At 36.3% G+C, this 24,819-nt stretch overlaps 1 protein-coding gene across 4 annotated transcripts in view; it reads left to right on the top strand.

The window, feature by feature from the left end:
- The window catches only part of HNF4G (hepatocyte nuclear factor 4 gamma), a 61,047-nt gene that overhangs the window by 28,993 nt on the left and 7,235 nt on the right, over positions 1-24,819 (top strand). For 2 of the 4 annotated variants that reach the window (XM_055705706.1, XM_055705707.1), the window contains exons 2-6: positions 11,215-11,317; positions 15,073-15,241; positions 17,031-17,125; positions 20,710-20,816; positions 23,965-24,120. In XM_055705706.1, coding sequence (XP_055561681.1) covers positions 11,257-11,317; positions 15,073-15,241; positions 17,031-17,125; positions 20,710-20,816; positions 23,965-24,120 — 588 coding nt within the window. In that variant the 5' untranslated portion in view covers positions 11,215-11,256. The remainder of the gene's footprint in view (positions 1-11,214; positions 11,318-15,072; positions 15,242-17,030; positions 17,126-20,709; positions 20,817-23,964; positions 24,121-24,819) is intronic. The other 2 variants (XM_055705708.1, XM_055705709.1) reach the window with 2 other exon arrangements.

The raw sequence follows: 24,819 nt of genomic DNA, 5'->3' as shown, positions 1-24,819 counted from the left end.
ATAAGTTGAAACAAGAGAATTTCAGACTGGATGTAAGGAGAAAAATCCTGGCTCTCAGAGTCAGGGGGAACCAGGGCCAGTGAGGAAGAGGATGCCCAGAGAGGTTAGGCAGTCTCCATCCTTCAGAGTATCTCAAGATATGACTGGATAAAGCCCTTAGCAACCTGATCTGATGTGCAGTGAGGAGGATGTTGAACTTGATCTCCTGAGGTTTGTGGAATTAAGGATTAAGAATGTATTCAGGATTCCTCATGCCCATAGTGGTATTTCATATAGTTCTTCCTTTTGGACTCCTAAAACTGATGACTGGGAATCATACAAACACCCAGCCTTTTAGTTCACTTCTGTATCTCATCTTTCTTGATTGGATTTTATATTCAGAGCCCTTTAAGAAATAACATCAAGGCAGTACTGTTTTTTCAAATTCTTTTTCTTATTTTTCTTTTTTTTTTTCTTTTTTTCTGTCTCTTCAGGAAAACAATATAACACAACAATCTGCTCAATATTTTAATTCTCTTCAGGAAATTAGCAAAGCACCCAGTGTCCTGTTTCAGTTCTGAGTCTTTGCTTTTCTCTCCTAACAAATGAAAAATACAACTTCATTTATGTAAAATAAACCAGCTTACAACAAAGACTGTGTCTTCATGTCTTTTTAGTATTCAGTGATTCTGAAGACTTTGGCGTGCCTAAGTAATTACTTCTGCCACATTTCCTAGGAGTAGTTGGATTTCGGGTTGTTTTTTTAACTGTTCCTTCCAAGACAACAGCAACCTGTTGCTGTAGGTTTGGGTTTTCCTTTTTTTTCCCTAAGAATGCTGTGCAGATTCAGTGAGACAAGTCACAGTCTTCCATTAGAAAATACTTGCTGTGTTTCCTACCCCTAATATTTATTATATGTCAAAAAAAGTGTAACAAAGAAATTTCGGTGTTTTAGTTTTACTTACTCAAATGCCCAGGCAAGGCCAAGTTTTAGCAAGAAATCACATCTTTATTAGACCAAGCAGGACTTCCACTTCAAATAGCCAACACTGATATTCTCTTCAGTGCAGCAATTGTGTTGTTGCTTGGTGTAAGTCTACTACAACAGTGCCTTCAACTGTAGACCTTACATTACCTAAAAAAGAAAATCCTGTTACCCCTATTTTTTCCACTCACCTGCAGATTCTGGAAGTTTTCAAATGACTAATTTATTGTATCTGTAATAAAACCTTAACATAAATGGTTAGGATACACCCAGTAAGTGACCTTTTCATCACCTAAGTGAAGTCATTGTTTTCTCGCACACCACTGCTACCAACTCAGCCTTCCTGATTCCTAAAGAAATTTGTTCTGCAGTTCTTTCTGATTAGGACATTTTTTTCTACTGTGATTTTACTTCTTTTTGGAAGTTGAAAGACTTAAGTTTTCCCAGGAAGTTGCTTCTGCCATTCTCACAAATCAGCTAGGGGTATTCAAATACTAATGTGTTTTAAATGTTGATGTGTTTACAGAACTTACCAATCGAAAGGGGACTGTCAGCACTCACGTGTCTAATTAAAGCAATGTTATCTGGAAGATGAATCAGTTTTAGGTATTGTCAGGGCATTTAATCAGTACAGAGTACAGTTTACAGCTGCTTTTTCTCCTTAATCAGATTAAAAGATGTGTATCTTTACTGCATTGTTTTGAAAAATCACCAAAACCTTGGAGAGCAACAGCTTTTCTGTGTCTCCTGAGATAAATTTAACAGAGTAGTTGTGATTTCTCCTTTTTTTCAGCATAGAGTGTAGCTTTGATGAGGCAGCTTAACTTGGAGTGGAACACTGTTCCTGCAGCCATATCTACATGTAAGATAAGTAAGGGTAAATGCATCACAGTCTTGGCCCCAGGAGATGCACCTGAACAGTGTTCCAGTAAAGTGTCAAAGAGACCTGTGTCCTCCACATACCTTGTATTTCTGGTTCCCCAGGCCAGAGGAGGTATCAGTTGGCCTCAGAGGCTGTGTGCTTGGTGTACCTTCCAAAGGAAATTATAGAAGCCTGTCTTCTGGTCACTGGGATCTTGGGTATACATTCACAAACTGGGACTGTAGGCAAGACCATGCAGGACAGTTGTCCCACATTTAGGTATTCTAACTTAACATTTCCTTTCTTGCTTTCCATTGTGAGGAATGTTCTTCACCTAGCTTATTTTTTGATTATATTGCTTGTATCTCAATTTTTATCAAATGCAGAGATACCTGGGTCTGATTCTGTTAATCCTCATTTGGTATAGTGTCCATCATTGTATGCTTGCACACTTGGCCATTGTTGTTAAGTTGGCTGACTTTCTTCCTGAAGCTCAGGCCCTCTGAAACGTATCTTAATTTGGAGCAAACATTCATTATGTGAACGAGGAGTTTAACAATATTTTGAATTTGTTTTAAAATGTGATTAAAGGGTTGGGTGGGGATTTTTGTTTGGGTGGTTTTTGTTTGGGTTTTGTTTTGCTTTTTTTCTGGCATTCATAACCCATAGCAGGTGGGCTATATGCTATACTTTCAGTTTTGAGAAAGTGCCCGGTTGGATAGTGCAGGAGGTGGGTCTCCAGCCAGGGTTTCCACCTTCAGCTGCCTTCTCAGATTTTGGGGAGTCATTTGTGTGGATTCACCTCAACTAACTCTAAGTGTCTGTTGCATTTGTGTGAGCACTTTGATTAGACAACCAGTGGGAAGAAATGGGTGTTCTGAGAGGTGATTCAGTTCAACCTACTGTTAAAGGTAGGTTTGATTGATTTGTTTAGATGTTCCTGTTTCTGATGATTATATACAAAGGCAGTTAGACATCCAGTTTGCATGCAAGTGACTATATTGTGGACACGTGGACTCAAGTGTCATAAACACTATTTTCAGTTGTCCTTTGCCTCAGTTCTTTCTTCTTAAAAAGGGGAATATAGTTTGTCCTTCTCTCACAGATATGGGGAAACCGACTGCAGACTTCTCAGATAAAATGATGGAGCCTACCTACATCAATGCATTAAACCCAAGGAATATGGCCACATGAGTATTACTGATGTCCAGAAAACCCACCCAGACACAACTGTTATCTATAATATTTAAGGTAGATCATGTAACCTGCATTATTGCAGGTACATATAACTTTTCAGACTGCATCTTGATGATTTGCATTGTGGTTTTACTCATAACTGCACCTATAACCATTTCTCAAAGTTTCCTCTTACCTGCTTTTATGATAGACACTAAGCACAAATTTGCAGGACCATATCTCTCACAGTTTCCATGCCAGTGAGTTTTTCCCTGCTGAGCTTAATCAGTGCTCTGGCTTTCTTAATTAAAGACATGCAGCCCACTTTATTTTTCTAATATTTATCATCAGCTTTTAAATGGGACTTTTACTGATTTTGAGCTTATTAAAAACACTCTTAAAAAATCTGTGGGAGTAGATATATCTGTATTTCTTAGAAGTCTCAGTAGTTAATGTTTTATTCCTACCTGGGCACACACCTAGCATGTGTTAAAATTAAGAGATAACCACTGGCCAATTGCAGAGTGGATCTGTATGTGTACAGGGAAAAATAGATTTAAACTCATTCTCCAGAGGATTCTGTTTTATGTGCACTGGGATCTGAATTTACTGCGCTTACAATGAGGATGCCTCTATCCATAAAGATATCAAGTGTCCAGGGCCGCCCTGATTCTTAGGACAGCCCTGTTGTGTGTATTTTCAAGGAGATGCTGCTGTTATTTCATTCTTGCTGAAACCATTAATTACTTTGTTCTCTTAAGAAAAATAATGTAACAATTTTAATGTGAAATATCTTTGTTTATGACCTAGTGTAATTGTTTCCTTGGCCCAATTTAGGATTCTAGAAACTTTGGATTGTTGGTCTTGAGATGCTTTACAAGCTGTATTTTCAGCAGTACTCAATCCCATCATAACTTATTGTTCTCAGAGGGAAAAGTATGCCTTTGAAAAGCAGAGCATTTTACATGCACGATAGTTTTAAGAGCTAATCCAGAATACCATTGAAACAGAATATATGCCTTTATGGTTGTGTGTTGTTCCTTTATTTGGGTAGTATTTTGAATTTTCTGTCCCTTTGTCATACATTCAGTTTAAACTCATAGTCAACATGCTCTGAACTTCTCATTAACTGATTTTCATAAAAATAAAAATGAAAGAAGTTGTCAAGCTAAGCATAACCATGCTAGTGTCTTGGAAGAGTTAAGTCAAAGTGTGTTGACACAACGTTCTTTCTGCAGGAATGTGATGAGTCAGTTTAGGCTAGTTAAAAATTTTAATTTTAGATAGAGTAACTGAATATAATGGGACTTGCCTGACTATTCAGGTATTTAAGTAGCCTTTTACGTAGAACCAAGAGTTATATAGTCACTAGCGTGGGCAGAAGTGTACTGAGTTTGTTTTGAAGCATTATGTAGAATACATAACTAATTCAGCAGAGGATAGGCTATAGCAATTAGAAGACTTGCTGTGATTAATTCACACAGAAAAGAAAATTGTAGGCAAGCTGAAAAAAAACCCAAACAAAACTTGCCTTCATACTGGTTAACCTTTTTTTGGACTCTTTTTATTGTGTATGACAAAGGCAAGGCTGTTCATATGTGGAAAAAAAATATCTTATTAGATGGTATTTCTCAAGATAAATGTAGATAAATTGTAAGTAAAATTTATCTAACTGGCTATATAAAACATTTTTTAGAAGGAAGCTGGCATAAAAACCTGCCAAGGAGGCTTATTAAGAAATTACTAAACACCTGAGGATGATTGAACCAGAGTGTTTAGTCTTGCTTATCAATATCACGATAGTTTGGTTTTATCTTACTCCTGAACTCTTTCCTCTTTTCCTCCCATTTCATTCTGCTGTCCAGGACAAGTGTCTGATTAATTTTTCTGTACCAGAAAATAATAAGTTACCTGATTTAAGCAAATAATTAACAAGAGACTCCAGCCATTTAACTGTACCTCAGCAAATCTCACCACAAAAATCTATGCTACAAAAATCTTTAAGCCCTCTAAACTGGCAACACTTCATGACTATTTTGAGTTTTCAGAAATAAAATGAACTAAAGAATATTAAGTTAAAATAGAAATCTTAAATACTAAAGTCTACTTAATAGCAAATAGTATACCTAAGAGTAAACGTTATCTGTTGCTATGTAAAGAAGCAAAAGTATCCTATTTTTTATCCTTCCTCCCCATGAAAATGCACAATTTTCTAATAGTGCCTGCTAACCCCAGATAGGGTTAGCAAATTTACTGTTAATGTGGGCACAAAGCAAGCACATGAATGGATTGAAGTGGCAAAATAAAGATTTACTACTAGTTTTTGGAGAGAATCTGCACATGGACAATACAATGTCGAGAATTACTGGGGTCCAGTATGTAGGAGGGACAAATCCATTTTTTGTAGGCATACTCAATAATAATTCAGGAGGCAAATCTAGCTGTCACAATAACACTGAAAATACATTCCTACGTGTACAAATATACATCATATACACATACGTACACATATACATATGTATATATATAAACCAAGATTTTAAATCTGCATAACATTTGATACCTACATATGTTGCAGTCTACTGTGGATAGCCTCCTGTAACAGGTAGATAAAGGAATATAACTACTCTGCATCCTCAGTTTTTACCTCCTAACCCCTGTACTTGGCATACAATGTTCTGACTGAATAGGCTAAAATAGAACAGAGTACAATAGAATAGCATAGAACAGGATATTTCACTTGGAAGGGACCTACAGTGATCATCTAGTTCAACTGCCCGACCAGTTCAGGCTGACCAAGTTAAAGCCTGTTTTTAAGGGCATTGTCCACATGCCTTTTAAACACTGACAGGCTTGGAGCATTGACCACCTCCCTAGAAAGCCTGTTCCAGTGTTTGACTGCCCTCTTGGAGAAGAAGTTCTTCCTAACTTCCAGTCTAAATCTACCCTGATGCAGATTTGAACCATTACCATGCGCCCTATCACTGGATACCAGGGAGATCAAGCACCTCCCTTTCTCTCCACTTCCACTCCTCAGGAAGCTGTAGACAGCAAGGTCACCCCCCTGCCTTCTTTTTGACTGACTGTCACCAGGGCTCCACTTCATCATTAGCTATCCCTCTAAATCTTCCTTTAGAAATGTGCTTCTTCAGCAGGCACCGCCACGGCCTTGACTCTTTCCTCACCTGGACAGACTGCTCTCCTCAGCTACCTGTTGACGATTCACGGTGGCCTACACGCAATGGTCCCTGTATGACCCCTTGGCTATAAGGTGTTTTTTCCTGGACTGTTTCCTACTACTTTTACTACTACCTACAACGGTATTATTTGCTGAAAGGCTGTCCTGTGCCAAGTTGAAGGCTGAGAAATCTCAGAAGAAAGTTTTTAAATTATTAGCTGCTGACATACAGTTGTTATAGGTGTAATCCGACTCTCCTTACTTGAAGAAATTCACTGCAACACGAGAATAATAAAAAAGTGAAATAATAACAATAGCAAAAATCTTCCTGAGTCTGGTAGGTAATTAAGGGCTGGAGAGCACAGCTGCAGGACCACCACACGCAGACAGAGCACTGGCTTCAGTAAACCATTGACAGAAAGCACAGGACATCTGGAAAATGCAGAAGATATTACCTTAATAATTTTGATCTGCGCAGATTTTAGGTGAACTCAATATGAAAATCATCCTCCAGACACACCTTTCTGTTGAAGAGAGAGCACAACTAAGGGTTTGCGAACTGGGATGTGTCTTCTACTTTGTGAGATGCTACCCAAGGCGCTCACTGATGTATGTTCGCATGTGTAAGTGATAAATAAAATCAGATAAACCAGATAGTTTTGTTTACCTTGACCCTAAGTAGTGGACGTAACATCTTCCCTTTGCATATGACACTGTTATATTACTGTTGCTAGTAGCTAGTACCATATCCCTTCAATGACAGTGTGGTATATAAAGTGAATAAATCATTTATCCTTTTAGAATAAGCTGCAGAGAATGATATTTAGAATAGGGAGGGAAGATCTGAAAGTGGGCTATACCCTCAGCCAGTGTAAATTATCTTGAGAATTATCCTGCAGCAACTGTTTTTCAGGCTCAAAATATTTTAGAGCTTTCATAATCCTTTGATATTTCCCCTCAAGTACAGACAGGGCAAAGACAGTAGTGGATGCGAGATTAAAATTGTAAATTGCACTTCATAGAATTTAGAGTATTAAATCTCTTAGCCAGCTTGGAAACTCTATGTAGACTACTCATTGGCATCCTTATAACTATTTTGGGATTATTTCCAGCTTGAAAAATGTGCTAAATAGGGTGGGTCCATAGTGTTTGACAAGTCAGAAGCCATTCATGTTCTTTGTTTTCTGTGTTTGTTCATATTTATGGCTGTTGAAGTTGTAGCTGGGTGTTCCAAAAGTCAGATTCTTTATGAAGCCAAAAGCATAAAAATAAAGATAATTCAGATTTTGCAATAATGGTCTGTTCCCTGTTACACCAAAATGAAAAAAAGAAAAAGAAAAAACAACCCTCAACATAACTTATTAGAAAGCTGTGTATTTTTGCCGTATGATATGGTGGAGCACAACATAATGAATCACTAATTCAAATAAAAAAAGAGGCAGATTCAGTATGTGCAAGAATCTCATTTTTATAGAATGCCTGGGGTGGTCTAAGTGTCAAAAATGTGTGTAATGGAAAGAGGCTTAACCTAGATTTCCCTCAAAGATTTTTACTTACATTTCCCTGGGCATGATTTATTGCAGATAATGTTGCCACATTTCCTAATAAGCGTGGCGTGAAAACCTGTTATTCAATTCTGGTACTGGCTTTGCTTTCCTAGTGTTTTATTTAACCGCTATATTTTTGGGCATAAAGTCAAAAGGAAGATGCAAAGTGAAAAAGCACAAAAGCATCTAAGTGCCATAAATTTACTCAGTAAAGCTGATAGTTGATGCAGAGTTTGAGAAGTGCATATGAGATGGTGCCTTTGATCATCTTACTGGAAGCAGTTGTGCTGTGCATTTACTGTCATGATTCACAAATTGTTCTGAAAAATCCTTTAAAATTACTCAGTCCTTACTCATGGACCATTTGTGAAATACTTGGGGGTGAGTGGCAGCAGAGCTGATGTGGCAGTGACTGGCATTGTTCTCCCTGGCACTGAAGGTGTTACAGGAGGGGGACACACTTTCTGGTATTACATGGATGTGTGGGGTTTTTTTCAGCCAAAAATGAGATTCCCCACTGGTGTGCACAAACTTGTGTCCTGCTTCCCAGGTAGTAAGCTTTTGGCATGTAAACTGTCACTTGGAGATCTTTGTTTTTACAGTAGTAAGGAGATGTTCTGGCTCAGATCGAATGGTTTCATTAGGGTTGGTTAGTACAGACTCCATGTATATCTTGCAGTGTGTGTGCCAGCAAATGGGAGGGGAGACATATCAAAATGTGTGTTTTATCAGCATACTGGATAAATATGCCAGCTTACTGACAAAAATAGGATGCCTCCCATCTATGTCCACCACAACACACTGTACCTGCAAAACAAGAAATACTGTGAGGATGTGTTCCTTGCTCACAAGACATAGGAAATAAGAAAAAAAAACCCCAAAAACAACCTTTAAATGAAGGCTTTCTTCTGGGGACCCATGTTTCTTGTTAAGCTGGAATGATAAAAGAACATATTGCTGCTTATAAAATACGAAAACAAATGCCACCACCTCACCCCCCAAAAGCTAAAAACCAAAACCCAAACCAAAACTGTTTTCAGTAGCAATAATAATTTGAGATTTGTTTTTATTTTCAGGAAGACTTTTATGGAAATAACCTTGATTTCATTAGCTTGTGTTCTATTTTATGCCACAATCAGAAAGAATGATTACATTTAATGTGGAGAGCTGTACAATTAACAGAGTTAATAGTCTTAGAGATAAGATAGGAATGCTTTCTGTATGTGATTGTGAGGTCATCAGATTTAAAGAAAAAACTGAACAAAACAACATGAAAAAAACCATTACTGTGTAGCTTTCTCTTTTTTCACAATTACTGCAAAATTTATTTTGAAAAATCATTTCTCACTCAAGTTTAAAGTATCATGTCTCAAAGGAGTGTTTTGCAGTTTGACTAATTATACAATTTAAAAACTCCTGTTTACCTAACACTAATATTTCTTGGCTGTCAGTAGTAGATGACTTAGAATTTGAAAGAATCTCTCATACTACAAGCTGGAAGGTTGTTCAGAATTTGAAAAACCATGCAGGTGTTCAATATGAAAAAATATTTGCTTTGTGGGGATCTGAATACTAGTGAATATTATAAATCTTGGACTGACATACAACCAAAAGCTGACCATCATTGGCTTCTTCCCTCAACTGCTCTTAATTCCAGAAATGCATTCTGATCCACCTAAGGCAGAAAGACAACGTATTAGTATTTTACAGTAGTCATTTAGTATAATTTTACTTCATGATGCTATAAATCCCCCTGAAAGCAGCTTTTTAGGAATATAACACTTGACTGTAAGAAGTTTCCTTAGCAAAACATGAAAAAAATAGTATAAAGAACATCTTTCCTATAGTATACACTTTTCCATATTAAAAAATCAATTGAAATGAGTTTTCATATGACAGATGTATGAAGGGTCAATTCATTCCCTCTCTTTAGTAGTCACTGAGGGGCCTGTTTTGGCAGTGCTAAAGAAGTTCTGCTAACAGCAGATGGAATAACAGGATTTGATCATGTCATACATGATATCTTCCATCTTACATTCATTCTCGTATTTTAAATTTACTCATATGCCAGAATTTTTGAAATAAAACTCAGATAGCCTTAGATATGTTTGTATTTGTGCAGCATACAATTTTGGTATGAGAAAGCCAGAGATTATTTATAGAAAATCTTATCGAAACATAGGCACTAAGGTTCAAAAGATAATTCTAGTTAAAATGTAACCGTTTGTATATTAAGTATCATTGTTATGTAACTAGTAACTAGTTTTGTAACAACTACTATACAAATACAAAAAAATATTGTAGCAAATACAACAAATTCTGCTACTGAAGTAACTTCTCAAACTGAGCCATCAGTGGTATAAAATTATTCCATCTGATGATGAAACTACTGTGATTTCCTAACCAAATATGGGCTGTCTTCAAATAGCTTTTCATCACTCTTTATTTAGTGTGGTTCTTTAAGAAAAAAAATATTAGCTATGGTTAAAGACAGTGAAACTTTGTACACTTCCAGTACTGTGAAATGATACTTTCTGAGGATAATTTCTTCCATGATTGCAGGCATGAAATATTTTAACATTTCACTCATAAACTTAAATATGTTATAAAATTTCCATACATCTTTTGTAGTGTATAGTAAGTATTCATAGTTACATTTGTCATTAATAACATACTATTCATATGAAGGCTGAACATTATACGTTTGCCCTTTTTTAAGTAGCAACTTTTGCAGTTTTTTGGTATCTCATTGAATATAATAATGGACGAGTGGTTTAAAGGAAAAGGAATAGCAGTAGGTTGAAAAGGACAGCCCCTGTGGAGACCCTCCAAAATCTGTGGAGAATTTGTGCAAGCAGTAACGCGATTGTAAACGGTCTTCAGTTTGGGGATAGTTCTGTGACTTACATGAGAATCCTGTTGTCATAATTATGTCACTGGGATCCACCAGAGTCAGGAGAACTGGCCTGAGACTGCATCTGTGTGTCCGTCAGGAGACAGGATGATTTGCACCTCTCAGGTAACCCTGGGGACTTGGAAATTAGAAGGATGAATTTTGAAAGATTTTTTTCTAGGTATTTTCCTGTAAATTTTCCTTCTTTGTAGGTAGCTTGTCTGGCAATTGCTTGCTTTTTTTTTTTTTTTTAAAAAAAAAAAAAAAAAAAAAAAAAAACAAACACCAAAACCTAAAGAGTTATTTTATGGTGCCGTTTTTCAGCTACTCTTCCTGAACAGCAACTACAGGCACTCTTCTCTTCCCATTCAAATAAGCATTTGTGTGATGTATATACAGCTATTGGCTCTTGTTAATTAAACATAAACTGGGCAGTTTTCCTATATATGTAATCTTTAATGTAACTACTGTTCAGCAGTGTAAAAGGTAGTTTTCTGTAAAGAATTTATTGAGAAGTAATAACATCTGAAATTTTGCTATCTAACATCTAAAAGCACCTGATTAGCAAGTGAAATTCAGCTATCTTTTGCACAGATTCAAGCAGCTTTACAGGAGGGTTTGTAACTGGGTTTGGACATGCCATGTGTACCAACTCCTGAGCAGTGGACCTGCGCAGAGATTCTACTTTTCAGAGAAGGTGAATGATACATTTTTTTTTTATTTGCACATCTGAGTGGTGCTTGAAAACAGCATGCTGCCATCACATCTTGTATGAAGAAAGTTTAGGGCAGGAAGCCACCTTCTGGGAGTGTGCAAGGTCCACTGACTAGAGCCGTCGCAGCAGCATGGTGTGTGATGGGGGAAATCTATAACGTGGCCTTGCTGCAGAGCCTGCGTTGCTTGAGGCCTTGGTTGAGCATGCCTGCACAGCCATTGCTGCTGTTACAAGAACACTAACGGTTATAAAAAGGGGAGGTTTTGCAGCTGCCTATTAAAAGATGATGATGGATGTTTTGGGCATGATGATAGTCCATAATTGTATCACACTTCCTTATTGTTCTGAAGAGAGAAAGCAAAATGGCATATGAACCTATGATCTTTTTGCATAGAACAACCAGAATGGTTTGTTTAGGACCATTTATACCCATTGACAGCAAAGTGTGTAGCAGAGCATAGGAGGTAGGAAGCTTCCTGCACGTCCTTGGGTTTACTTAAGAACTGGAACCAGTACAACTCCTGATAAGTTTATTCCATAAAGCATTCCAAGATTATCAGAAGGGTTGCACTGTATCATAAAAGAAAAAAAACACCAGGTAGAATATAGCATGCAGAAGCAGTTTTCCAGCTCCTCCCATTGTAGCACGTAAGTGCCGCAGTTATAGTTAACTTTGGTTTATCAATCACTGTGAAACAGAATGGGAAGGTTGTACATTTGAGCAGCTTTTTCACTGGTTTTGCATTCAACGATGAGGCTCTCGGAACCAATACTAGACATGGAAATGGCAAACTACAGTGAAGTTTTAGACCCGACGTATACGGCACTAGAGTTTGAAACGATGCAGATTCTGTATAATGGCAACGGTGAGTTTTGCTCTGTGATGCAAAATGAAGCCAGCTAACAGAAAAAGTGAAGTTTAGTAATGTTATAAGGTGTTAGCTAACTGTTTTATTAATGGAGCATTTGGGGGTTGTTTTCAAACTGCAAATCTGCTATTTTACACTTCATCACTAGCTCTAAGTTAATAACATTATAATTCTTTAACATTAAGGAAAATAAAAGAGAGGTTATGTGTAATAAACTAACTGAACTGTACTGTCACCAGTCAGTTAATCAAAGGAAGAAAATGGTGTATTCAGCAGTTGTTTTATTTACTGTAAGACAAATGAATAACTAGTATTGACAGTTTGGACATGAAAGTATATTTTGTATAATAACATTCAGAAGGACAGGATAAAATTATCCAGAGGCTTGTGAACAAAAAATAGCTTTTGTTTCTTGATGCCTAGTTTCTAACTGTTGGAGTAATTTTATTTATTTAAATGTTAATCTAAACTTTCTAGGTATGTGTATATATGAACTAGAATGATTTTTTTTAAAAAAATCACATTGGCTTTCTAGAGGCTAATGTTCAGCTGAGAAAAAATACTTGTGTTTGACTAATGTAACACTTTAACTTTAGGTGGAATTTTTAATGGAATAAATTTTTGAGAAATCATATCAATAAGTTATGCTTGAAACAGGAAGCACACCATTTCCTTCTGCCATCATTGAGTACTGACTGATCAGCTAAAAGGAAATATCAGTCAATGAAAGTGAAGAAAAACATCAGGCAAATTAAACTACTCTAAAATGGCTTTCCAAATCTTCTAATATACTTAGAACCTGGATTAGTGTATCAAAAATATAATTCATAGATATATTGTAATATGTATTTTTAGAAGGCAGGACAAATATTTAGTGATTTGCAGGAAAAATACTTAGCACCTGCCTTTCCACATATTCCTGCCATATAGAACCTAAGTTGTTGGTCTTGACGTTTTATCTGAATTATGATGTTACTTTACAGCAAGCTTAGGAAACAGAAAGGTGGATTTGGTTATTGATTTAGAAAGAAGAAACAGACCCTTATGCCCTAAGTGGTTTGGAAGCTACCAACAATGATTCTATAACTTCTAGATGATTTCTCTACTATTTGTTGTAATATGTGTCTTTTCATTGGTTAGTTGTTTTTTGCTGAATAGCACCCTTTCAGGTCTGTTAATGTTACATAAAATGGGAAGGCAGGTTAGGAAGGTTATGCTGTGTTGCATTATGTGTTGGTGATAGACCTAGTTAAATTATTTACTCTAAGTGATTAGTTTGGTAATTTTGAAGTTTTAGGAGTAGCCTTTTTCTGTTTAAAGTTTGCTTTGAGTTCAGCCTGAGTATTTTCATAGAGAATTTATAAAATCATTGCCTTGTAGCTACAGTGCTAGCCTGGAATGGAAAGTTGCCTTTTATGAACTTCCCTATGTGTCTTTTGTAGCTGTCTAAATGAATTAGAAACATTAAGAGAATGCAGGCAGATTATGCAGTTCTGTTGAAATCAAAGAAATTTGCAAAATCAGGTCAATTTCCCAGACATTTTCTTTCAGAGTAACACAAAAGAAAAAATATCCTTATATATAGATGCAACATTTATTGCTATAAAATATTTCATCATTAAATTTAAATACTGTATTTTTAATTATTCTGCTGTATCATTATGACAAAAAATTGCAAAAATCCAGAAGAAAGGTTTTAAATTTTTCTGGCTAAAGTAATTCTGTAACCCATTTTAAAAAATAATTTTGCAATCATGACAAACTACAGAACTGAATCCTTAGCTTTAAAATTTCAATTTTATTTAATCAATTTTAAATTAATTATGTTTCTAAAACAGAAAAAATGTTGCTTCTTCTCTCTGTCTAAAAAACTGTTTAAATTGTAAGCTCTTTGGGACACAATGCAAATTTTATAATATAGTTGTGTAATACATTTCAGATGGATCTAGTACAATATGAATAATAATATGTATCAATATGAACGTTTTTACTTTTTTACCTGTCCACTGTTCATGAACTCATGTACTTGACTTTTGATTGGGTGTTTGAATAACTAATTAATGTGTCACTCTTTCCTCTCCCTGACTGAACAACTGCATATATTTTGGGCATATTGCAAACAGCTTTCCTTTTGTAAGACTGGAAGCGTAACAGAAAAAGCTATCTTGCAATTATTTCTTTGAACACATCTGTTAAACATTGTGACTCAAACAAGAATAAATATGTCTGGTTTGATTTCGGTTGAATTTCTTCGGTATTGTTTACCATATTGAATGATTAATTGTTAATCACGTAGCTAATATTCTCTTGTGCAAGTAAAGCCTGCACCAATGTTCCTTTAGAAAATCTGCTCAAGGAAATAACACTTAGGCAGTCCTCTTAGAATGGTGGCTGTTTTTTTTCTTTTTATTATTAAGTATTGTGCAGAAACTGTCTTATCTTTTTGTTTTGTTTAATGTCACGTACCTTTGTATGATAGTTGCCAGTTACTGCCAGCTCCTATGAGATCTTTGTCAGCTAACTAGGCAACATTGCTTTGTGCCGAAGTTCCTCTTCATGTTAGTAAGAATGAATACGTAATTATATGTGCAGAATTACACTTTGATTTTTAGCCCCTTTCAGTTGAGTTTAGAACAAAATTACTTATTCTTGTGAACCTCTCAAATTCTGTTAACATCTTTGTAACTTTGAAGGTGTTCATCTGAATAAAAACCAGATGGAATCAGGTATGCCATGCTATATAAATCAAAAATGGCAATTAAAAGAGAAAAGGCCAGAAAAAAACCTTCATTTAATTTCAAATTGCTCATGGGATGGTTGTTGAATCTGTTATCCATAACTATGTATGTTGTTCTTGCTTCTCCTCAGACAGTTCAGGAGAAGCTGTCAACATGAGTGCTGCTGACAACGGGGTCAGTAGTCTCTGTGCAATATGTGGAGACCGAGCGACTGGAAAACATTATGGTGCTTCCAGCTGTGATGGATGCAAGGGATTCTTTAGACGCAGTATACGGAAAAATCATGTCTATACATGCAGGTATTTCAAAAGTTTGTCTAGAGGCACTAAATTAATGAATTTAAGCAAAAATGACATTCATACCTTTTCAGACTTTTCAGAACTATGCCAGGGTATTTTCAGATTTTTCTTAAGGAATTCTGACCAGCATTATTGATGAGCATTTGGTTCATGGTGTACTCTTCTGACTGGAAAAAATGTCTTTTATTCAAGACTACTTGATATTAAATATTCCAGATACCACACTCCAGATGTCTCTTGATATTGTTGATATCATTACATCACTCAGGAGCTGTTTCACTCTTTTCTTTATGATCACAGAAGTAATCTCCTGGGGGAGGGGGAGAAAGGAAAAATTCTTACATTTTCACTGGTACTGTGAAATTCTTAACTGTTTTCTAAAAAATATTTTCATAATTTTTCTTATGAAAGCAGTTTTTGAATAGAAAGACTTAAGATTTATGAGTCTTGTTTTAAGGGCTGTACAAGCACATCTGCACATCTTCCCACTTTGCATGAGACCCTGCTCTTTTGAGTGACCATTTCCCCCCCGTCAGTCTGAATGGCAATCTGTTAATTTCCGGGTGTCTGGCTGTCCAAATTATCACACTGCAGGTGTGTGCACCATGTCTGAAGAATTGCTCTGTGCATGCACAATTTCATAAAATGTCAGTATTAAGCTGTGCACAGAATATAGGCAAACCTCTGTGAGTTTAGACAAATCACTAAAGGAGAAAACTTCATGTAAGAATGTCTTGTTACCGGAAATGTTTGCTACACTATTCCTTGGTTGCTTAATACTCTAGGGAAATCTCTCCCTTATAGACATACCACAGTGATACAGCGTAGACATACCTCTAAAGTGGTGTGACAAGAGCTGATAAAAGTAATTTCAGGAAGAGCTCTGCAAAACATAGATCTGTTTATCTAACAAACACATACACAACAAAAAGGCAGAAGGAAACAGGGAGAATGGGGGATTGCTCACGTGCATCCCCCTTAGGCATACCTGTAGATGTTCATGAGAGCTTGGGTGAACCTTCTTGCAGTGTCACACTCAGTATGTTTCCTCATGTCTTCATTTCATTGTGTTAGAAAATCTTCCTCCCATTTGCTGTTTAAATTGTAACCTGTGATGATACAACATGTAGCTTGTTCATTGGTATCTCCTGGAAGGAGTAAAATTTTGCCAGCCGAGAGTACTGGTTGTGCAGCTAAGGGCTGCTCCATGACAGTCAAACTTCGCATTTTTCTTGATTCTCCTTTTCTTTTCCTTTTTGTAGCTTTTTTTTTTTTTCCTCCCACTGCCATTTGATGCAGCCAGTTACTGACATTTCTCATAAATAAACTAAGGTGTAAATGATGTGCAAAACTCAAATTTTTCAACACTTGCCCATTCCAATGCATATATATGTGTCTACACACACATATATATTCCTGCAAATGAAGAAGGTATGAAACACTTCTCAAGACTGATTAATTAAAAAAAAAACAAAACAAAACAAAAGAAGAAAGTCTGTGGTTATAGATGTTATTCTGACAGGCCGTACTGGTTGGTTTTCTTCTTTGTAATCAGGGTGCTCTTTATTAATGTATTAATACTATCATTAATATTCTTACTATATAATAATATTAATAACATTATTATGGTTTTATATATTTAAACATTATTATAGTTTATTATATAATTATATATGATTATATATAATATACTGTATATTATGGCAATTATAAAATAATAATAATATGTGATAATAATATAATTAATGTTAATGTAATTAATACATTAATCTTTTCTTGTCTCTGATAGATTTAACCGGCAATGTATTGTTGACAAGGACAAAAGGAATCAATGCAGATATTGTCGTTTAAAAAAGTGTTTTCGAGCAGGAATGAAAAAAGAAGGTAATGATATTTTATTTTATATGCAAAGAGAAATAATCTCAATTATTTTAAAAATATAATAAAAACTCTAAAAAGCTCCAGCAGGATAATTCAATGGAAAATCTGCTATAATGCCTTCATGATGGACAAATGCTTTTCTATTGAGGTGAAATATGCGTCATCTAGTTTTCAGGTCAGTAAACACTTTAACACTTTGAGCATTAGCAAATCTATGGGTTTAAAGTGAATTTGCAATTGTTTAATCCATTAATCCTAGTGTCAAAATTGATTAATTTCTAAGTGTTGAGCCATATCCTGGAAAAGTTCAAACTGTGAGATTTTAGGTTAATTTTTTGCCAAATTTGTGTAATAAAATCTCTATCTGGGATTTTATTTCTCCCCTTTCTAATTAATGACAGTGACGATTTACTGCTTCTTCCTGTGAATTTAAACATTTGAAGCATTTAAGCCAGAGGAAGGAGTGTGAAGTTGAGTGAAAAAGTAGTAGGGGCAACAGTAGTGGTAGCTGTCAGTGGAGTGCCCACATTAATTAAGAAAAATGTCTAATCTCATTAGGGCTTAATATGGGAAGATTGTTGCTTACACATCTCACTGTCAGATGTGAAGAAACATGGGTGTCTCTGTGATCTTCCTGTCAACGTGGAAGGAGCAATGACCGTAGGAGCACAGCAATAGGGAAAGGAAGACAGTGGGAATATCAGAGGATTCTTGTGTCAGGTTGTTGGGACTGTTGCTTCACTGGCAATAATGATGTAGAGACAAAAGATACCTGATATGGTTCAAATAAGTACTCAGAAATGGTTTATCACAAACTTTGCTACCTGTTTTGTTTGGCTCATGGTGTACCTGCCTGAAGGCCAGTCTGCAACCTGCGGGCACAGTTCTCCTGTACTGTAACAAGGCTTTAATATTTTTAGTCTATACATAGCTTTCCTAAGATAAAGGAAACTGTTTCTTTATGCTCTCATATATCTATACTATAGTATTGCCTTGCTAGTGATCAAGTTTTGGTATGAGGTAAAATGGATTTTCTCCTTGCAGCTGGATGGGGATATTTGAAACAGTGTTACACTCTGTATGTTATGAAGTAGGTTTGTTGAATCTTGTGGCTCTCCTTGAACACAGTGTAACTTTTTGGAATTTGAGCCATTAAAATCAGTAACATATTGTATAAATATTATCAATTTGACATGAAGAAAAGGGAAGACCTGCATGTCCACGGCAACCTTAAAAGTTTTACAAAAAGCAGAGCTTCACAGTCTTTCAAAGCCTGGAACTAAAGAATAGTTTAGCTCTGAAGTGACATCTGGAAGGTATCTAGTCCAGGCCCCCGTTTAAAGCCAGGCTAATTTCTAGGTTCAGTCAGGTTGCTTGGGACCCTGTCCAGCCAAGTTTATACAGTCCCTGAGAGGGCAGATTCCGCAGCCTCTCTCAGCAGCTTCTTCCAGTGCTTGACCACCCTCACTGGGAAGAGTTTATTTCCTTATTGCTAATTGGAATGTGTCTCACTGCAATGAGGGTAGTGTCTGTTGCCTCTTGTCCTTTCCCTGTGCACCTTGGAAGAATCTGGCTCCATTTTCTGTAAACTACAGAAATTAAAACCTTCACCTCCACCTTGGTTCTCTCATTTCCGCATGAACAAAGATGCCTCGCTCTGCTTCACCTTGTGTTGTGGGTTGCATCTCCATAGCCCTCTTCTGGACACTGCACAGGGTTCCAGCATTTTTTGTGTACTGGGAAGCCAAAACAGAGACAAAAACTCCCCTCAACATGCTAATGCAGCCAGGTGTATGGCTAGCTGACATCATCATGAAGCATGCTGAAATCTTTAACCTAATTTACACCATTCTTCCTCCTTTGGTCCCACTACCTATAAAATATTCCTTTTGCATCTGAGCCGTGTTTATTTAAGTCTTCCCAGTGCTAAAATAATTTAAAACACAGAACTGTAAATTTCACTGTTTGTGTGTTGTTATATACCTCTCTACACCATCAGGGGATGTCTCATAGCGTAAGTGTAGCATAGTCTGTATGATAGTTCCTCAGCTTGTTTCTAGCAGATCACTTTCTTTTCTTCAGGGCCAAGGCCCTGGTATAAGCTCTTTAAACAGATATTCCCCCTTCCTCATGGAGTCTCTGTTTAAGGCAGTTTTAGCCTGAACTGATGAAAAGGCTTTAGCAAGACAGACAATCTGGTCTAATAATCCAAAATTGTACATATGCAGGAGAAAATTGAAGCATTTCGCTATGATTCTGAAAGCCCTCCACCGGTGACTTTCATTAGTGATTGTCAGAATACCTTAGTATTTTTCTAATTGGCACTGACCTTATTTTAATTATTTGGGTAGCACTTAAACTGTGGAGATTCAGTGAAAGTTTTTTTTCTGCATTCTTTTAAAAAGGGTTATATTTTTTTGTTTCCTGTGTACATGAACATTTAGCACTTTGTGTTTATCACTGCACATTTCTTACTGTGACCTTAATAAAAGGCCCATCAGTGAGCGTCCTTGGCAAAAAGTTAGTACACCTCTCAAATAAACTTGTGCATTGCTCAGATAAACCCTGAAAACTATCCAGTGTATAGAATATTTTATTTTTTTTATTGAAGCCTTTGGTACTACTCCTAAATTCAGTAATGCAGATTGTTTCCCACAAAATAGCAAACATATCTTTGGAAATAAAGCTGCTGCTCTTAAAAATTGATGAGATTCCTTGTGCAATAAAAAGATTTTGATCAGCACAATTCTTATTTTTTTTTCCTCTTTTCTTTTCTCCTTGGTCTAACCTTGGACATGATCTAGGTTTTAGAAAAATCTGATTGATAGTTTTATTTCTTCTTCTTCCTTCAATTCAAAAGTAATCCTTGTTGCTTCATAAACCTTGCATGCGCTAATTAAGGATTCCTTACCCAAAGCACTTTTAACTGCCTATTTTTGGACCCCATGAGACAAAACTTACTGGCCTGAAAGTTTTTTGGTGCCTTTTTAATTTTTTTTTTTGTATTAACTTAGTTTATGTTCTGTAAACTGGCTAGGAGTGCAATGTCACAGAGGAGGAACATGAGATTTAAGTTTCAACATTATCCTGCTAGTGGATTAAGTTCACAATTCATTCCTGTGTCAGGGTTTCTCACAGGAGAGCAGGAGTAAGGCTGTCAGACTGCCTCTGACTGAGGCATTCTGTAAAGTGGTGCTGTATACCTCTTGACCTGTTCAGCAGTCTGGAGATGTCCATGTCTACCATCATCATAAAACCTCACTTATTAAATTGGTTAAAATAACAAAATGACAGCGTATGTTCAAGTTCAAAGGAAGAAAGAGATTTTACTGTAATAAAGCCAGTCACAAAAGTGCTGATAATTCATTGTCTATCTAATTAGTTATACGTAGTTTTTATAGGCAAACAGTATACAGGTAAAGACCATAAACATGTATTGTCATCTTTCCTCATTACTTAGAGCTAAAAGCACAAGGTCTTTTTTAATATCATACGTTTTGATTCTTATAGTTATATAGTAAACTTCTGAAATGATATTGTGTGGCGATGTCTACAAGTCAATAAACGAGATGATTATTCTTTTCCAGCTGTACAAAATGAACGGGACAGGATAAGCACAAGAAGAAACACTTTTGATGGCTGCAACATTCCCTCTATTAGCACATTGTCACAAGCTGAGACACTCTCCCGTCAGGTACTGAGATCTGCCACAACATTATTTGATTACTTTAACACCATTTTTCTAAAGTTAAATATTTTTCAGTTTCTTATTGTATTAAGCATAATTATTGAGATTACTTTTTTCTACTTCCAAATGCACCCAGTTTCCTCTTCCCAATGAAAGAATCAGTGATAGAATACATTCTTAAAGCAAAGTCAATAAAAAAATTCCACTTTGTACAGGAAAATATGTCCTAGGCACCTTTCTTAATAAAGCTTTATGGTTCTTACTGCTTTTAAATCAGTTCTGTCTCAGGCAGCTGGTGGCATCTATCTATCCTTGAGGCTGGCTTTCCCATGAAACATTAAGGAAAAAAATTGTCCAAAGCCATTACATTCAAAGGGGTGTGGACACTCATTTCCTTACATTCTTTTGAAAATCCCATTTTTAATATCCTTAGACATTATAAATAAGGCAAACAGAAGTGTTCCAACTACAGACTCTATTCACATCTCGCTTTTAAATTTTCTTTGTCTCATCTGAACTTCATTTTCTTTTTTTTTTTTCTCCTATCCAATCAATTGCTGAATGGAACAGTCTCCAGTCCTTTTCTGCACCTCAGATAAATCATGGTCATTGATTCTGCATTCTTGCACCTCTTACTAACTTAGAATTTAACTGCCACCTTTATGATTTCATGCTGACTGATTTATACATCCCAAAATGTTTTGTAATCTCATCCTTTATCAGCATCGCTCTTAGGGTGGAACTGTCTGTAAAGAATTGATGCAGGAATTACTGGGTGATAGTCTTTGGCATGTATTGCATGTCTGGGCAGACTAGATGAACATAATGGACCTTCCTACCTTTCATACCTATACCTATTTTTACCTCCTTAGTAATTCCTTGAACTTGCTTATTGTGCTTTTTTTTTGTGTGTGTGTTACTCCCTTAATCATTTCCAACTGGTATATGCAATTCAGGAATAAGAGTTGTCTTAAACAGAATCACATCTTCAGCTGTTCCTGCCACAAAGTTCTTGTTGGATGGTAGATTCCAGGCCTAAAGCATCACCTTGTGTAAACAGAAATTTATTCTACTTATTACTGGGTATGTTGTAGTAGGGGGTAATTGTTCCCAGTATGCCAAGCATATATGAAGATACACTCTTGTCCTCAAAGACCAAGAGGTCACATTAACATGATGGAAAAGTGAAGTCTTTAAAGTCCTTGTTTTTCACTTAATCGAATGGATTTGTAAGATGAGTTCAATCGTGACGAGAGACTTGGAGGAGGTGGTAGTGTCACTAATCATTGGCCATGTCCTTCAGATGTGATACCGCATGAATCTCATGAATTCCCAGCAGAAGCTCACCAAGTAATTTCAGCACAGAGTCTATAGTTTGTCCTATAAGGTGTAATTTATAAGGATGCATAGCTCTGATTAAAAGATGTTAAAGGAAGGACAATGCATTAAGTTCATGAGCCAGTAAGTCTTAACAGTTAAACAATATACCTGTTCTTTACCTTCCTGAATTAACTTCTAGTTGGTACATAGTAGTCTGTTTTTCTGGTAGATCAGAGTGCCTCCTGCTATCAGAACTCTCTGCGTAGGCACTTTTGAATCATGATCAAGACTCCTCTTACTCTTCTGGAAAATGTGAAATCTGTTTAATTTCATTTACTCTGTTTCTGCACTGAATGTTTTCTTGACTGAATCATTCTGGTAGCTCTCACCTGAATGTTATCCACTATTTTCAACTTTGTTTTTGTAGAACAGATGCCAGAAATGGACTCATGATTACAGCAGGGATTTCACAAATGCTCTGTCTACAAAAAGACAATACCGCTAACCTTTTCCCTACATGATAGCCTTTGAATTATGTATCAGAGGATTTTTTCACCTGCCTAGCTGTTGTATTTCCCTGAGAACTAATGTTCAGCTGGTTAACTGCCATTAATATCTAAGCTGTTTCCAGTGTTTTAGACTACTGAATTATGAAGGAAGCACTGAGCTTTAGTTCAGAAGTGCAACTCCTTTTGACCACCCAAGGATAATGGGATTTCACCACAGATCCCACTGGGGGATTTAAGATGGATCTGGGAATGAAGGGGATCTGGTAGGAGTCAACCTAAATAGCATCCACCATCCTGAAATGTGTAGGTACACAGCATTAGAAGACCAAACAAATATTTTTTGGGGGGTGGGGTGGAGAAGGAGATAATCACACTACAGAATTTCCTGCTTTCTGTAAAACATAAGGTGAAAATCAGTTTCATATGCCTTGTACAGTGGTGGGGTTTTGTTGTGCTGGGATCTTTTTCTCTTTCTTTTTCTCTTTTCCTTTTCCTTTTTCTTTTTCCTTTTTTGTCTTCATCTTCTTCTTCTTCCTTGATATGATAGCAACTATAAACTCATCTTCTCTTCTCAGGCTTGGTTTTATCTTAAGCTGTCTTTCCTGCCTAGCTTAAAAGCAACCCTGATTTTGTTCCTTTCTTTGAAAAGTCATTAAGAATTTCAGGTTTTGGCTCAGTGATTACATGAAAGTACCCTAGCTTCAGACCCAGAAAGATATTGCTCTCTTCTTATTTCACAGAACACTGTTCACTGCAGGTGGTCTAATGCACACTCATATCCTTTACATTTGCTCTGAAATGTCTCAGGCCTCCGCCTATACTGCCGCTTCATCATTACAAACCATTCTCCTCCAGGCACTAAAACCCCCTGTTTTACCTTCTAAAGTTAATGATACTTATCTTTTCACTAGAAGAGCATGCTACCCCCTTAACTCTTTCTTCCTTTGCCCTTAATGTTACTGCATGCCCCTATGAGCTCTTTTTTCTTTCTGAAATGAGGTAAATGTCAACCATTGTAAAGGATTAAAAACCCCCACCTCACCCCTACAAATTATCAGGGCTTGGGTATATTAAAAATAGTATTTCAGAATGAGGAGATCTTGTATCATGATATAAATAGTGTAATTTTTAACATACCGTAATACACACTGGTAGTAATGAGAAATGAAAGATTTATGTGCAGACTAATTGTCCATATGGTCAAGGAAATTCTCAAGAGTATGCATGATTACTGATGTGATTTTTTTCTTAAATATGCTGTTAACCATTGAAAATGCAGTTATATGTAATTTAACATTGTTACTTTTTTCTCTCACTATGGCCAGATCTCAGTCGCCAGTCCTGGTGCTAGCACTGACATAAATGTTAAGAAAATTGCTGGTATTAGTGATGTCTGTGAATCTATGAAGCAACAACTTTTGGTGCTGGTGGAATGGGCTAAATATATTCCAGGTTTCTGTGAGTTACCACTGGATGACCAGGTATAAGAGGAGACCAAAGGGAAGGGTTTAATTACTGTCCCGCTATTTCTGTGATATTTAAATGTTACAATTAAACACTCATTTTTTGGTAGCTGAGTGCTAGGTCTACCATCTTAATGGTTTTTAAACTTATGAAATAGCACCACCACAAAAAAAACCCAAACAGAGGAAATTGATAAGGCTCTAGCACACTAATGAAAAGAAGCAGCAGCCTACTATGTCTTCAATTGTTTTGTGCTTTGTGTATTGTTTTGGAAGCAGAGATACCAACCTGCATGGAAAAATGAAAAAAATCTTGTAAAAAAAAGCCATGTTTTTTTCAGACCTTGCAAAGTGTTTATTTCATGTTCACCTTTCATTATAATATGGTTTAAGACAGCATGTTATTTAATCTGAAGCATGTCTTCTCTACTTGGAAAAAATAAAATCCATTAGAATCTCAAACAAATGCCAAACATACTGATATCAATCCATAGCAAATAATCTTTCATATAATACAGTGTACTAAAATTATATTGTATATAATCAGCGCAGGGGAAAAAAGCACCAAACCTTGAAAATTCTTAAGGGTTTTTATGACAGAGGTCTGATCTATCATTGCATCTGCAATATATCCTGATATATCACTGGCTTTCGGAGTAAGTTGTGCTAGCACACTTGGAATCAGTGTCTCCATGTTGCGGTGAGCAGTTCCCTTAC

The sequence above is a fragment of the Falco cherrug genome, chromosome 3 (genome assembly GCF_023634085.1).
Source record: "Falco cherrug isolate bFalChe1 chromosome 3, bFalChe1.pri, whole genome shotgun sequence".
In the NCBI taxonomy this organism is placed as follows: Eukaryota; Metazoa; Chordata; class Aves; order Falconiformes; family Falconidae; genus Falco; species Falco cherrug.
The sequence above is the reverse complement of the archived record's forward strand: the minus strand, read 5'-3'. Positions and strand labels throughout refer to the sequence as shown.